Source organism: Phoca vitulina, unplaced genomic scaffold (genome assembly GCF_004348235.1).
Source record: "Phoca vitulina isolate PV1807 unplaced genomic scaffold, GSC_HSeal_1.0 scaffold23, whole genome shotgun sequence".
Classification (NCBI taxonomy): domain Eukaryota; kingdom Metazoa; phylum Chordata; class Mammalia; order Carnivora; family Phocidae; genus Phoca; species Phoca vitulina.
In genome coordinates this window covers 15193989-15203950 of record NW_022589726.1, presented here as the reverse complement: position 1 = coordinate 15203950, position 9962 = coordinate 15193989, and the positions used below count along the sequence as shown (strand labels likewise).

The following is a 9962-nucleotide window of genomic DNA, read 5'->3' as shown; positions in this document are numbered from 1 at the left end:
AGACAGAGAGAGAGAGAGAGAGAAAGGGAGAGGGCATTTGCTGAGCAAGGAGCCCAAAGTGGGGCTCGATCCCAGGACTCCAGGATCATGACCTGAGGCAAGGGCAGAAACTTAACCGACTGAGCCACCCAGGTACCTCTGTAGGTTGTCCTTTTTTTGGTAAGATTTTATTTGTGAGAGAGACAGAGAGAGAGAGAGAGAAAGGGAGAGGGCATTTGCTGAGCAAGGAGCCCGAAGTGGGGCTCGTTCCCAGGACTCCAGGATCATGACCTGAGGCAAAGGCAGAAACTTAACCGACTGAGCCACCCAGGTACCCCTGTAGGTTGCCTTTTTATTGTTGATTTATGTCCTTTGTTGCAGAGAAATTTTAAATTTGGGGGAAATCCAATTTACTTTTTTTTTTTTAAAGCAATCTCTACACCCAACATGGGGCCTGAACTCAAGAGATCAAGAGTCATATGCTCTACTGAGCCAGCCAGGCACTCCTACCTACTTTGTTGCCTATGCTTCTGGTATTGCATAAATCATTGCCAAATCAAAGGCATGAAGCTTTCCTCCTGTTTTCTTCTTAGAGTTTTATGGTTTTAGGTCTTACATTTAGGTCTTTGATCCATTTGTAGTTAATTTCTCTTTCTTTGGAAAATTATTTTCCATGTGGATATCCAGTTTCCCCAGCACCATTTGTTGCAAACACCAGGTTTCTTTTTTATACAACCAAATGGACACTGTGTCATTCATGAGCTGTTAACAGGGAAAACATACAGGAAAATTTTGACAGGGTAGACAGATAATGGAAGTAATTTTGGGGATCTTGAAACTGAAGATGAAACAAATTTAAGAGAAACCAAGGGGATGTTAAGGAGACTAATTTCAAGAAAAGACAAATGTAGCCATGCATGAAGAATGCCCATTAGAATTATCAACTAGGTGAACTTAAGAGCTATTTGGTGGAAAGGTACAGATAAAAGCCACACTCCCATGGACTGGTAAGGGAATGAATAGAGCTACATCTATCATCATAGATAAACCATGGAAACAAAGTTGAAGTGAAAAGAAATTTGCAGGATGATATGTAATGTACAATTTTGTTTAAAGTTTTAAAACTTGTAGATCACTAACTTCTTTGGGTACATAAATATGTATTGACAGAATATCATACAGAAATTATAAAACACTAGTTCATGATAGTGGTATCTCTGAGGGAGGGAAATAGGTTTGAGGAAGGACGTAACAGTGGTCTCCATACCTATCTGTAAGGTTTAATTTCTAAAAAACAAAACAGTTGGATGACAGGTACACACAGTCCTTTACAGTCCTTCATCTGCATGTCTGAAGTATTTCCCAAATAAAAAGAGAATCTGCTAATGGAGAAACATGGTGAGAGTATACCTAATTAAATTGGCTTACTGTTTTTTTTTTCCCCTTTAGAAATCAGAGTGGTCATTCAGTAAATAACCGGTGCCAGTTTCACAGATTCTTAACAAAATGCTTCCAACAATCCTATACATGTTTTGGGAGTATCAGGTTTTTTTTTTTAACAGAGGAGGTCAGAGGTTACTTAAAATATCATTGTTAGTCTGTTCAGGGGCGCCTGGGTGGCTCAGTCGGTTAAGCGTCCCTGCTCTGCGGGGAATCTGCTTCTCCCTCTGTTCCCCCCCCCCCCCCCCCCCCCCCCCCTCCCCCCCCCCCCCCCCAAAAATCTAAAAAAAAAAAAAAAAAAAGGATTGGGGCGCCTGGGTGGCTCAGTCGTTAAGCATCTGCCTTCAGCTCAGGTCATGATCCCAGGGTCCTGGGATCAGCCCCGCATCGGGCTCCCTGCTCTGTGGGAAGCCTGCTTCTCCCACTCCCACTCCCCCTGCTTGTGTTCCCTCTCTCGCTGTGTCTCTGACAAATAAATAAATAAAAGCTTAAAAAAAAAAAAAGGGTTTATTGAGTATTTGAATAGAGACCTAATCATTTTAAGAACCAGGAAAGTAATTCAAGAAATTTGCTCAAATTATACATTCCCTAATTTGAGAACCAAAAATTTGATCATTCTGTGACAAAGTTAGTTGTACATTTCTTTTTTTTTTTTAAAGATTTTGTCAGAGTGAGAGCAAGAGAGCACGCACAAGCAGGGGGAGCAGCAGGCAGAGAAGCAGGTCCTCTGCTGAGCAGGGAGCCCGACGTGGGACTCGATCCCAGGACCCCAGGATCACGACCTGAGCTGAAGGCAGATACCTAACCAACTGAGCCACCCAGGTGTCCCAGCCTCGAGACTTTTGTTCAGCAAATGAATGGTTCTATCCCGGTAAAATGGAAGCAGGTCATCATCCTCAGCCAGATGTCAATTTGTGGTTCTCCAGGATAGTCTACCACTTCTTACCAATACAACCTACCAGAATGAAAAGACCCTACTCAGAGAGTGGCTGTTTTTGGGGGAAGTCATTTAACCTCTTTGGTCCTCAACTTTCACTCACATCTGTTAAAATAGTATCTACTCTCATAGGGATCAAGAAAACTGAATTCAAGGGGCACCTGGCTGGCTCAGTCAGAGAAGCATAGGACTCTTGACCTTGAGGTTGGGAGTTCGAGCCCCATGTTGGGTAAAGAGATTACGTACATAAATAAATCTTAAAAAAATTGAATTCAGGGGCGCCTGGGTGACTCAGTCATTAAGCGCCTGCCTTCAGCTCAGATCATGATCCCAGGGTCCTGGGATCAAGCCCCGCATCGGGCTCCCTGCTCAGCGGGAAGCCTGCTTCTCCCTCTCCCACTCCCCCGGCTTGTGCTCCCTCTCTCGCTGTGTCTGTCAAATAAATAAATGAAATCTTTAAAAAATACATTGAATTCGGGCGCCTGGGTGGCTCAGTTGGTTGGGCGACTGCCTTCGGCTCAGGTCATGATCCTGGAGTCCCTGGATCGAGTCCCGCATCGGCCTCCCTGCTCGGCAGGGAGTCTGCTTCTCCCTCTGACCCTCCCCCTTCTCATGTACTCGCTCTCTCTCATTCTCTCTCTCTCAAGTAAATAAATAAAATCTTTAAAAAAAAAAATACATTTAATTCAGGAATAGAAATGTCTAAACTTTAGTCCCTAAAGCCTTCTACCATGTGTCTGATTTATTCCCATCCTAACATTTCTTCTAGGTGTATTATCACTTACTTGTTTTAGGATTCTTGCCACTACATTTACTTTTAGCCTTCCCATTTCCAAATTTTAGTCCTCTGCTTTCCCCCTCCAAACCATTTTCTAACAACCCCCAAACTCAGAAGTTTTACTCTTCTCCTAGGACTTCTATGGAGTTGTGTGTGTTTTCATACACTGGCTAATCATTATTTATCAGTTTGCCTGGTTTTCACTTACTGTCCTAACTAATTATGGCTACCCTAATCATAATTTATTTTGTACATTAAAATGTCTGTATAGTATATGTCTTGAGAGCAGAGTGTTTGCACTGTATACAGTCAAAAACTCCCTTCACGAGGTACCTTTGCATTTTATTACAAAGTGCAGTCTTTTCATCCACATCCATTATGCACCCTCTCCAACCCTGCACCAAGCTCCTACATATCAAGATGTAAACAATGTGAACTGCTTCTCAGAGGCCAGGTAAGGTCCAATATATATATTCAAAAATTGTAGGCCAGAAAAGAGGGCTGATTATTAAATATAGAAGACACGATTTGCTAACAGTTAACATCTGGGAAAGAAAATGGAAAGGAGAAACTTTACATGTTAAGTTCTATTCTCTGAAGACAATAAAGTCCTAACAGGTAGCCTACTATAGTATCTTTAAGAGATGAAAAGACTGAGATTTTAAGTGAGGAATCTGTGGCATTAAACCTTTTCAACTGAAGCTGAGGCCTTAAAAGTAATTACGTGTTTTCATTTCTAGAGCCTTCATGTGTTTTTGTTTTTTTTTTTTGGGGGGGGGTGGTGGGAAGAGACCAAGCACCCACTGAGTTCATCCAACAAGAAGCCATAACTTTATTAATGATAGAAACAGTACAAATTTCAAACCAAGCTGCAGTTATTCTTCTGAAACACCAAAAAAAGTCCTCGTTTTCAGATGGTTACATTGTTAATTCCTGTAAGAAAAGAGATCATTAGAAGCAGTTATAGGCAAATTGAGAATTCAGGCCAATAAAATATGAGGTAACTCAGAATAGGCTTTGGAATGAAGCTTCCTAACTGGCTGATACTAAGTACAGAAAATAAAGTCATCCATAACTGGTCAGGGCAGAAGAAGTAAAGGAATAAGGGTTTGGGGTTTGGACACTTACCATAATAGCATTTACAATATCATTACTGTTGTTCTTCAGGGCTCGGACTGCCTTTGCTCTTGACACATTTGCTTGTGACATGACCAATTCTATGTCCTTAACCTCTACACCGGTTTCATCAACCTAAGAGAAGGAAAAAAAGCACAATAACCTAAAGGCCAAGAACAACTCCAGTAGTTTTTTGGAGTCACGGGTCTCTTTAATCTAGTTTTTTTTTTTTTTTTTTAATAAAGATTTTATTTATTTGACAGAGACACAGCGAGAGAGGGAACACAAGCAGGGGGAGTGGGAGAGGGAGAAGCAGGCTTCCCGCTGAGCAGGGAGCCCGATGCGGGGCTCGATCCCAGGACCCTGGGATCATGACCCGAGCCAAAAGCAGACACCTAATGACTGAGCCACCCAGGCGCCCTTGAATCTAGTTCTTAATATAACTCAGAAACTATTTAAGTCAATTGATTTCGAGAAACTAAAGCAATATAGCATGCACCCGTCACTACAAAATAATACAGGGCACCTGGGTGGCTCAGTTCATTAAGCGTCTGCCTTCAGCTCAGGTCATGATCCCGGGGTCCAGGAATTGAGCCCCGAGTCATGCAGCCCTACTCCTCGGGGAGCCTGCTTCTCCCTCTGCCTCTTTCTCTGTCTCTCATGGATAAATAATTTTATATTATAAATAATACATATTATATATATAATATTATAAATAAATAAAAATCTTAAAAGAAAATCCCACACAAAATACGACTATCTGGAGAGGATTAAAAGTATAAAAGATTTCCCCATATACCTCTTCTTCTTCACTCTCCTCCTGTACAGTTGGAGTCTGTGTGTTTTCTTGAATGTTTGAGACAGCTTCACCTTGAACTTTGAATTTCTCAGCAGCTGCTAGTTGTGCTTGCTGAGATAAATCCTCGATCTATAGGGCAAAAAATATAGATTTGTATGAACAGATCAGTCTGTAGTAAATGAAATAAATCGTTTATATCTTTTCCAAACTCTCACTCTAAAGCCACTTCAGGTTAACTTACTGTATAGCTTTAATTGCTTGCCCTCACTAAGAGTACATATCACTGTACAAAGAGAACTAGTTTAGGTCTAAAGCAGTGGTTCTCTACTGGGAGGTGATTTTGTCATCCAGGGATATCTATCAAATGCCTAGAGATTTTTTTGGTTATCACAGCTGGTAGGATGCTGCTAAACATCTGTAACACTCAGGAAAGCCCCTCCACAACAAGGAATTATCTGACCCCAAATTCCACACCAAAGAATTATCCAACTCCATCAATATATAGTGTTGAGGTTGAGAAACCCTGGTCTAGGATTGCGTCCAAGAAAACTTTCTTTACCTTGGCTTCCCCAAAAACTATGTAGGTATCTGAAGCTGGGCTCTTGTAGACATCTGGTTTTGTGATGACAAAGAGGATATTCTTAGATTTCCGGATAGTGACTCTTGTAACCCCTGTAACCTGTCGAAGACCCAGTTTGGACATAGCCTAAGAAATAGAAAAGAACATCAGGTTTTCAACTTCTCTAGAAGAAGCTTCAGAGGGGAACCTGGGTGGCTCAGCTGGTTGAATGTCCAACTCTTGATTTCGGCTCAGGTCATATCTCAGGGTTGTGAGACTGAGACTGAGCCCCACATCAGACTCTGCACTTAGCAGGGAGTCCGCTTCTCCCTCTACCCCTCCCCCTGCAGGCATTCTCTCTCTCTCACTCAAATACATAAAATCTTAAAAAAGAAGCTTTAGGAAGTAAAGAACTATATCCAAAGCAAAGCCTTAACTGAGGGTTGCTGGGGGTGGGTGGGTAGGGGAATGGGGTAACTGGGTGACGGACATTAAGGAGGGCATATGATGTAATGAGCACTGGGTATTATAGAAGACTGATGAATTGGGGCACCTGGGTGGCTTGGTTGGCGTCTGCCTTCGGCTCAGGTTGCGATCCCAGGATGGGATCGAGCCCCGCATTAGGCTCCCTGTTCAGCAGGGAGTCTGCTTCTCCCTCTCCCTCTGACCCTCCTCCCTGCTTGTGCTGTCTCTCTCTCAAATAGATAAAATAAAATCCTAAAAAAAGACTGATGAATCAATGACCTCTACCTCTGAAACCAGTAATACATTATGTTAATTAATTGAATTTAAATAAAAAAGTAACAAAACAAAAACAGAGAGCCTTTTCCTAGTCTAACTTTATTATTATTTTTTAAGATTTTATTTATTTATTTGACAGAGACACAGCGAGAGAGGGAACACAAGCAGGGGGAGTGGGAGAGGGAGAAGCAGGCTTCCTGCTCAGCAGGGAGCCTGATGCGGGGCTCGATCCCAGGACCCTGGGATCATGACCTGAGCCGAAGGCAGACGCTTAATGACTGAGCCACCCAGGTGCCCCCTACGCTAACTTTAGATAATACAGAATTGGTTTCCAGGACTCCTGGTTTTTTTTGCTACAGTAATTTCTATCACTTTAAATATGATTCTACCACTACAGCTCCCCCTCTCTAAAGCTGCTTCATCAGAACCTTTAATCCTTGTTTGTAACTTAAAATCTTACCTTCCGTGCCTTCTTCTCACTCCGGCTCTGTTTTGCTTTACTGACTGGTTCTTCATCGATTTCAGCGGCTGCTGCCAGCTAAGGAGATAAAACAGCTATGAGTAAACTGGAACATAAGGCCTAGATATCACAATCCCCATAAGGTTTTCCCTTTATGAAGGTTCACATTTCCAAATACTGAAGTCAGCTTCTCTGATCAACCCTTGTTCTTCAATGCTTCCTCGACTCAAGTACTCTGACCAGCAAGTAAGAGAACAGAACACCCACCTGGGCCTGTTGTGTGGTTGCCTGTGTGGAATCCTGTTCCTCAAGCTCTGGTACTGATTCATCACTGTCAGATTCTGTTCCAGACCCTGAGATGACAAATAACTTTAAAATTTTACAGTAGATTATAGGGAGGAGGCACCTCACCATAGCCTGCCTGGACTAGAGGTCACTGGCTTATGTTAGACCTCGCAAAGTTAAATGCAAACCAACTGACTTGTATGAAGCCAGCTTGACAGCCTCCTTAGCCATAAACTAGTGTGTACACATCCATTAAAGACCCAGCCCCAGAAATAAAGAGGTAATTACTAGTTACAGCCAAGCAGTTTATAAACAGTAACTGCTTCCTTTCTCTCAAGGTCTTCACTTGGCACAGGCCAACACCAATGACCTACGTAACTCCAAATTCTACCTGATAGCCCAACCATCCCTAAAAGGTTATGGCAGACAAGGGATCTCCAGATACATTTAAGTGAAAAAGCTGTAAGATCACATTGTGGAAGAAGACCAGGGAGGACACTCCCCTCATGCTTTATACTGAGTTGGGGAAGGCCAGAAGCAGTTGTGTACACACATTTAGCCTTGTTTTCAAACCACTTACCCTAGCAATTTGGTTTCATCAACATAGCCTGAAGATTCTCAGTGACTGCCAATCTATCGTTCTAACAGTCATCTCTGTTAGAGCCTGTCCTGTGACCTCTCCCATTTCTTCCAAATATAATTCACATATTTTAAGTTTACCTCAACCAAAAGGCCAAGCATCAATAAAGACTACTGAGAGAAAAAAGCATACACCTGTACCATTCTCAGGCTAGGAAAAAAAGTCTTGAAAAGGGAGTCCCTTGGGCACTGGTCATTACTAAATCTAAGACGTGAAAAGAAATTCAAATAGTTCCATATTTCCCAACATTTTAGCAAATCCCAGGCCCAGGGACAAGGTTAGTTATGTGGCAGAGATTAGAGCAAATTAAAAGGTCTAATAGGTCTTGGTTTTCAATGTCAGATCACTCAGGTAAAAAAGATGGCAGATCCAGGGTTAGCTTGAACCATATTATAGAAGATGATACAGAACAGACTATCTGAGGTGATGAAAACCAAGATTGTTTCACATTCCTAGAGCTTTTGCATTTAAAATTATCATTCTATGTTCTATGTCCAAACACAAGCAGATATACTGGAGAAAGCGGCGCATCCTAGGGTTAGTATTGGTGGGTAGCCCCAGGAGGGGTGTGGGCGACACACCATGCACACAGCAAACCAAGGCAAATACCCTTGTTGTTCTTCAGAACAGGCTGCTTGGCACAGGGGGTTGGGGCAGGGATCCCAGCAGGTTTGGGGGTGGGCATGTTGACGAGGACCGACTGGAAAGGCACTCCCCCCGAGATTGGTTCCGGGGGAATCAGAGGCGGCAGCTCATCCTCATCAGCAGGGGCTGAGGGCTTACAGGGTGATTCCAGCAGAAATTGCTGTTTAGGAAGCAGAGGGGGAACTGGGGAGGGAGCGAGAGGCAGAGAGACTGATGGGGTGGGTGCTGGAGGGATAGATGCTGATCCAGCTTTAGGAAGGACCTTCTCAGAGGAAACTGTTGCTAGAGGAGTAGATGTCACAGACTCAAGAGGAAGAGTCAAAGGGCTCTTTGGGGAATGAAAAGAATCTTTGCTTTTTAATGGAGAAACAGAGAGGGTTTTGGGAGTCTTTGAAGAGACTTTCTGAGCAGAGACTGTCAGCGGGGCTGGACCCATTGTAGAAAGGGGTCCTTTAGTACCGTTCTTAGCTGAAGGATCTGGGCACAGAGGAGGTGAAGTAGCAGAACTCTTCTTGGCCAGTGGACCTTTCTCAGAGGGAGCTGTGACAACTGGTGCACTTTCTGGAGCTGGGGCAACAAGTCCTGCTTTGAGAGCTGTGGAGCCTTTCTTTACTGGTAGGCCTTTAGAAGCCTGAGGGGCAATGGACCCCAAGGGACATGTGACTGAAACTGGAGAAGTAGGGGTCTCTTTGGGGGAGGGAGGAATCTCAGATGAAGGAGTGGGGGCACCTCTGGATGGGGTAGCTGGGGCTCTCTTGGGGGATGGAGTTGCTAAGGCTCCTTTGGAGGCTGGGGTTCCTCCTGGGGTTCTTTTGGAGGATGGAGTTGCTGAGGTCCCTTTGGGGGCTGGGGTTGACAGAGACTCTTTGGGAGAGGAAGGAGTCACAGCTGGGGGAGTGGAGGCCCCCTTGGGAGATGGGGTTGCTGGGGCCCCTTTGGGGGCTGGAGTTGCCGGAGACTCTTTGTGGGAGGAAGGAGTCACAGCTGAGGGAGTAAGGGACCCTTTGATAGATGGGGCAGCTGGGGCTTTTTTTGAGGAAGGAGTCACTGCTGGGGGAGTGAGGGCCCCTTTGGGAGGCTGGGTAGCTGGGGATTCTTTGGGGGAAGGAGGAGCCACAGCGGGAGGAGTGGAAGTCTCTTTAGGGGTTACTGGGCCCCCTTTGGGGGAGGGAGGAGCCACAGCTGGGGCAGTGGAGGCCCCTTTGGGAGGTGGAGTAGCTGGGGTTCTTTTGGGGGAGGGAGGAGCTGCAGTGGGGGTCCCTTTAGGAGACTGGGTAGCTGGGGGCTCTTTGGGGGAGGAAGGAGCCACAGCTGGCGGAGTGGAAATCTCTTTAGGGGATGGGATTGCTTGGCCCCCTTTGGGAGATGGAGTTGCTGGAGCTCTTTTGGGGGATGGAGTTGCTTGGGATTTTTTGGGGGAGGGAGGAGCCACAGCTGGGGCAGTGGAGGCTTCTCTGGGTGGTGGGGTAGCTGGGGCTCTTTTGGGGGCTGGAGTTGCTTGGGACTCTTTGGGAGAGGAAGGAACCATAGCTTGGCGGGTGGAGGCTCCTTTGGGAGGTTGGGTAGCTGGGGACTCTTTGGGG

General features: G+C 44.7%; 2 protein-coding genes across 5 annotated transcripts in view; both read right to left on the bottom strand.

Moving 5' to 3' along the window:
* Positions 1-3942: 3942 nt before the first annotated feature.
* NACA (nascent polypeptide associated complex subunit alpha) overlaps positions 3943-9962 on the bottom strand; it is a 12553-nt gene continuing 6533 nt past the window's right edge. For all 4 annotated transcript variants that reach the window (XM_032420747.1, XM_032420748.1, XM_032420749.1 and 1 more), the window contains exons 3-8: positions 7077-7162; positions 6810-6887; positions 5609-5755; positions 5050-5178; positions 4263-4385; positions 3943-4067 (exon numbers count right to left, since the gene is read on the bottom strand). In XM_032420747.1, coding sequence (XP_032276638.1) covers positions 4053-4067; positions 4263-4385; positions 5050-5178; positions 5609-5755; positions 6810-6887; positions 7077-7162 — 578 coding nt within the window. In that variant the 3' untranslated portion in view covers positions 3943-4052. The remainder of the gene's footprint in view (positions 4068-4262; positions 4386-5049; positions 5179-5608; positions 5756-6809; positions 6888-7076; positions 7163-9962) is intronic.
* Positions 8082-9962, bottom strand: part of LOC116642567 (nascent polypeptide-associated complex subunit alpha, muscle-specific form-like) — a 7355-nt gene continuing 5474 nt past the window's right edge. Inside the window, exons 2-3 of the mRNA XM_032421062.1 lie at positions 8839-9010; positions 8082-8152 (exon numbers count right to left, since the gene is read on the bottom strand). Coding sequence (XP_032276953.1) covers positions 8082-8152; positions 8839-9010 — 243 coding nt within the window. The remainder of the gene's footprint in view (positions 8153-8838; positions 9011-9962) is intronic.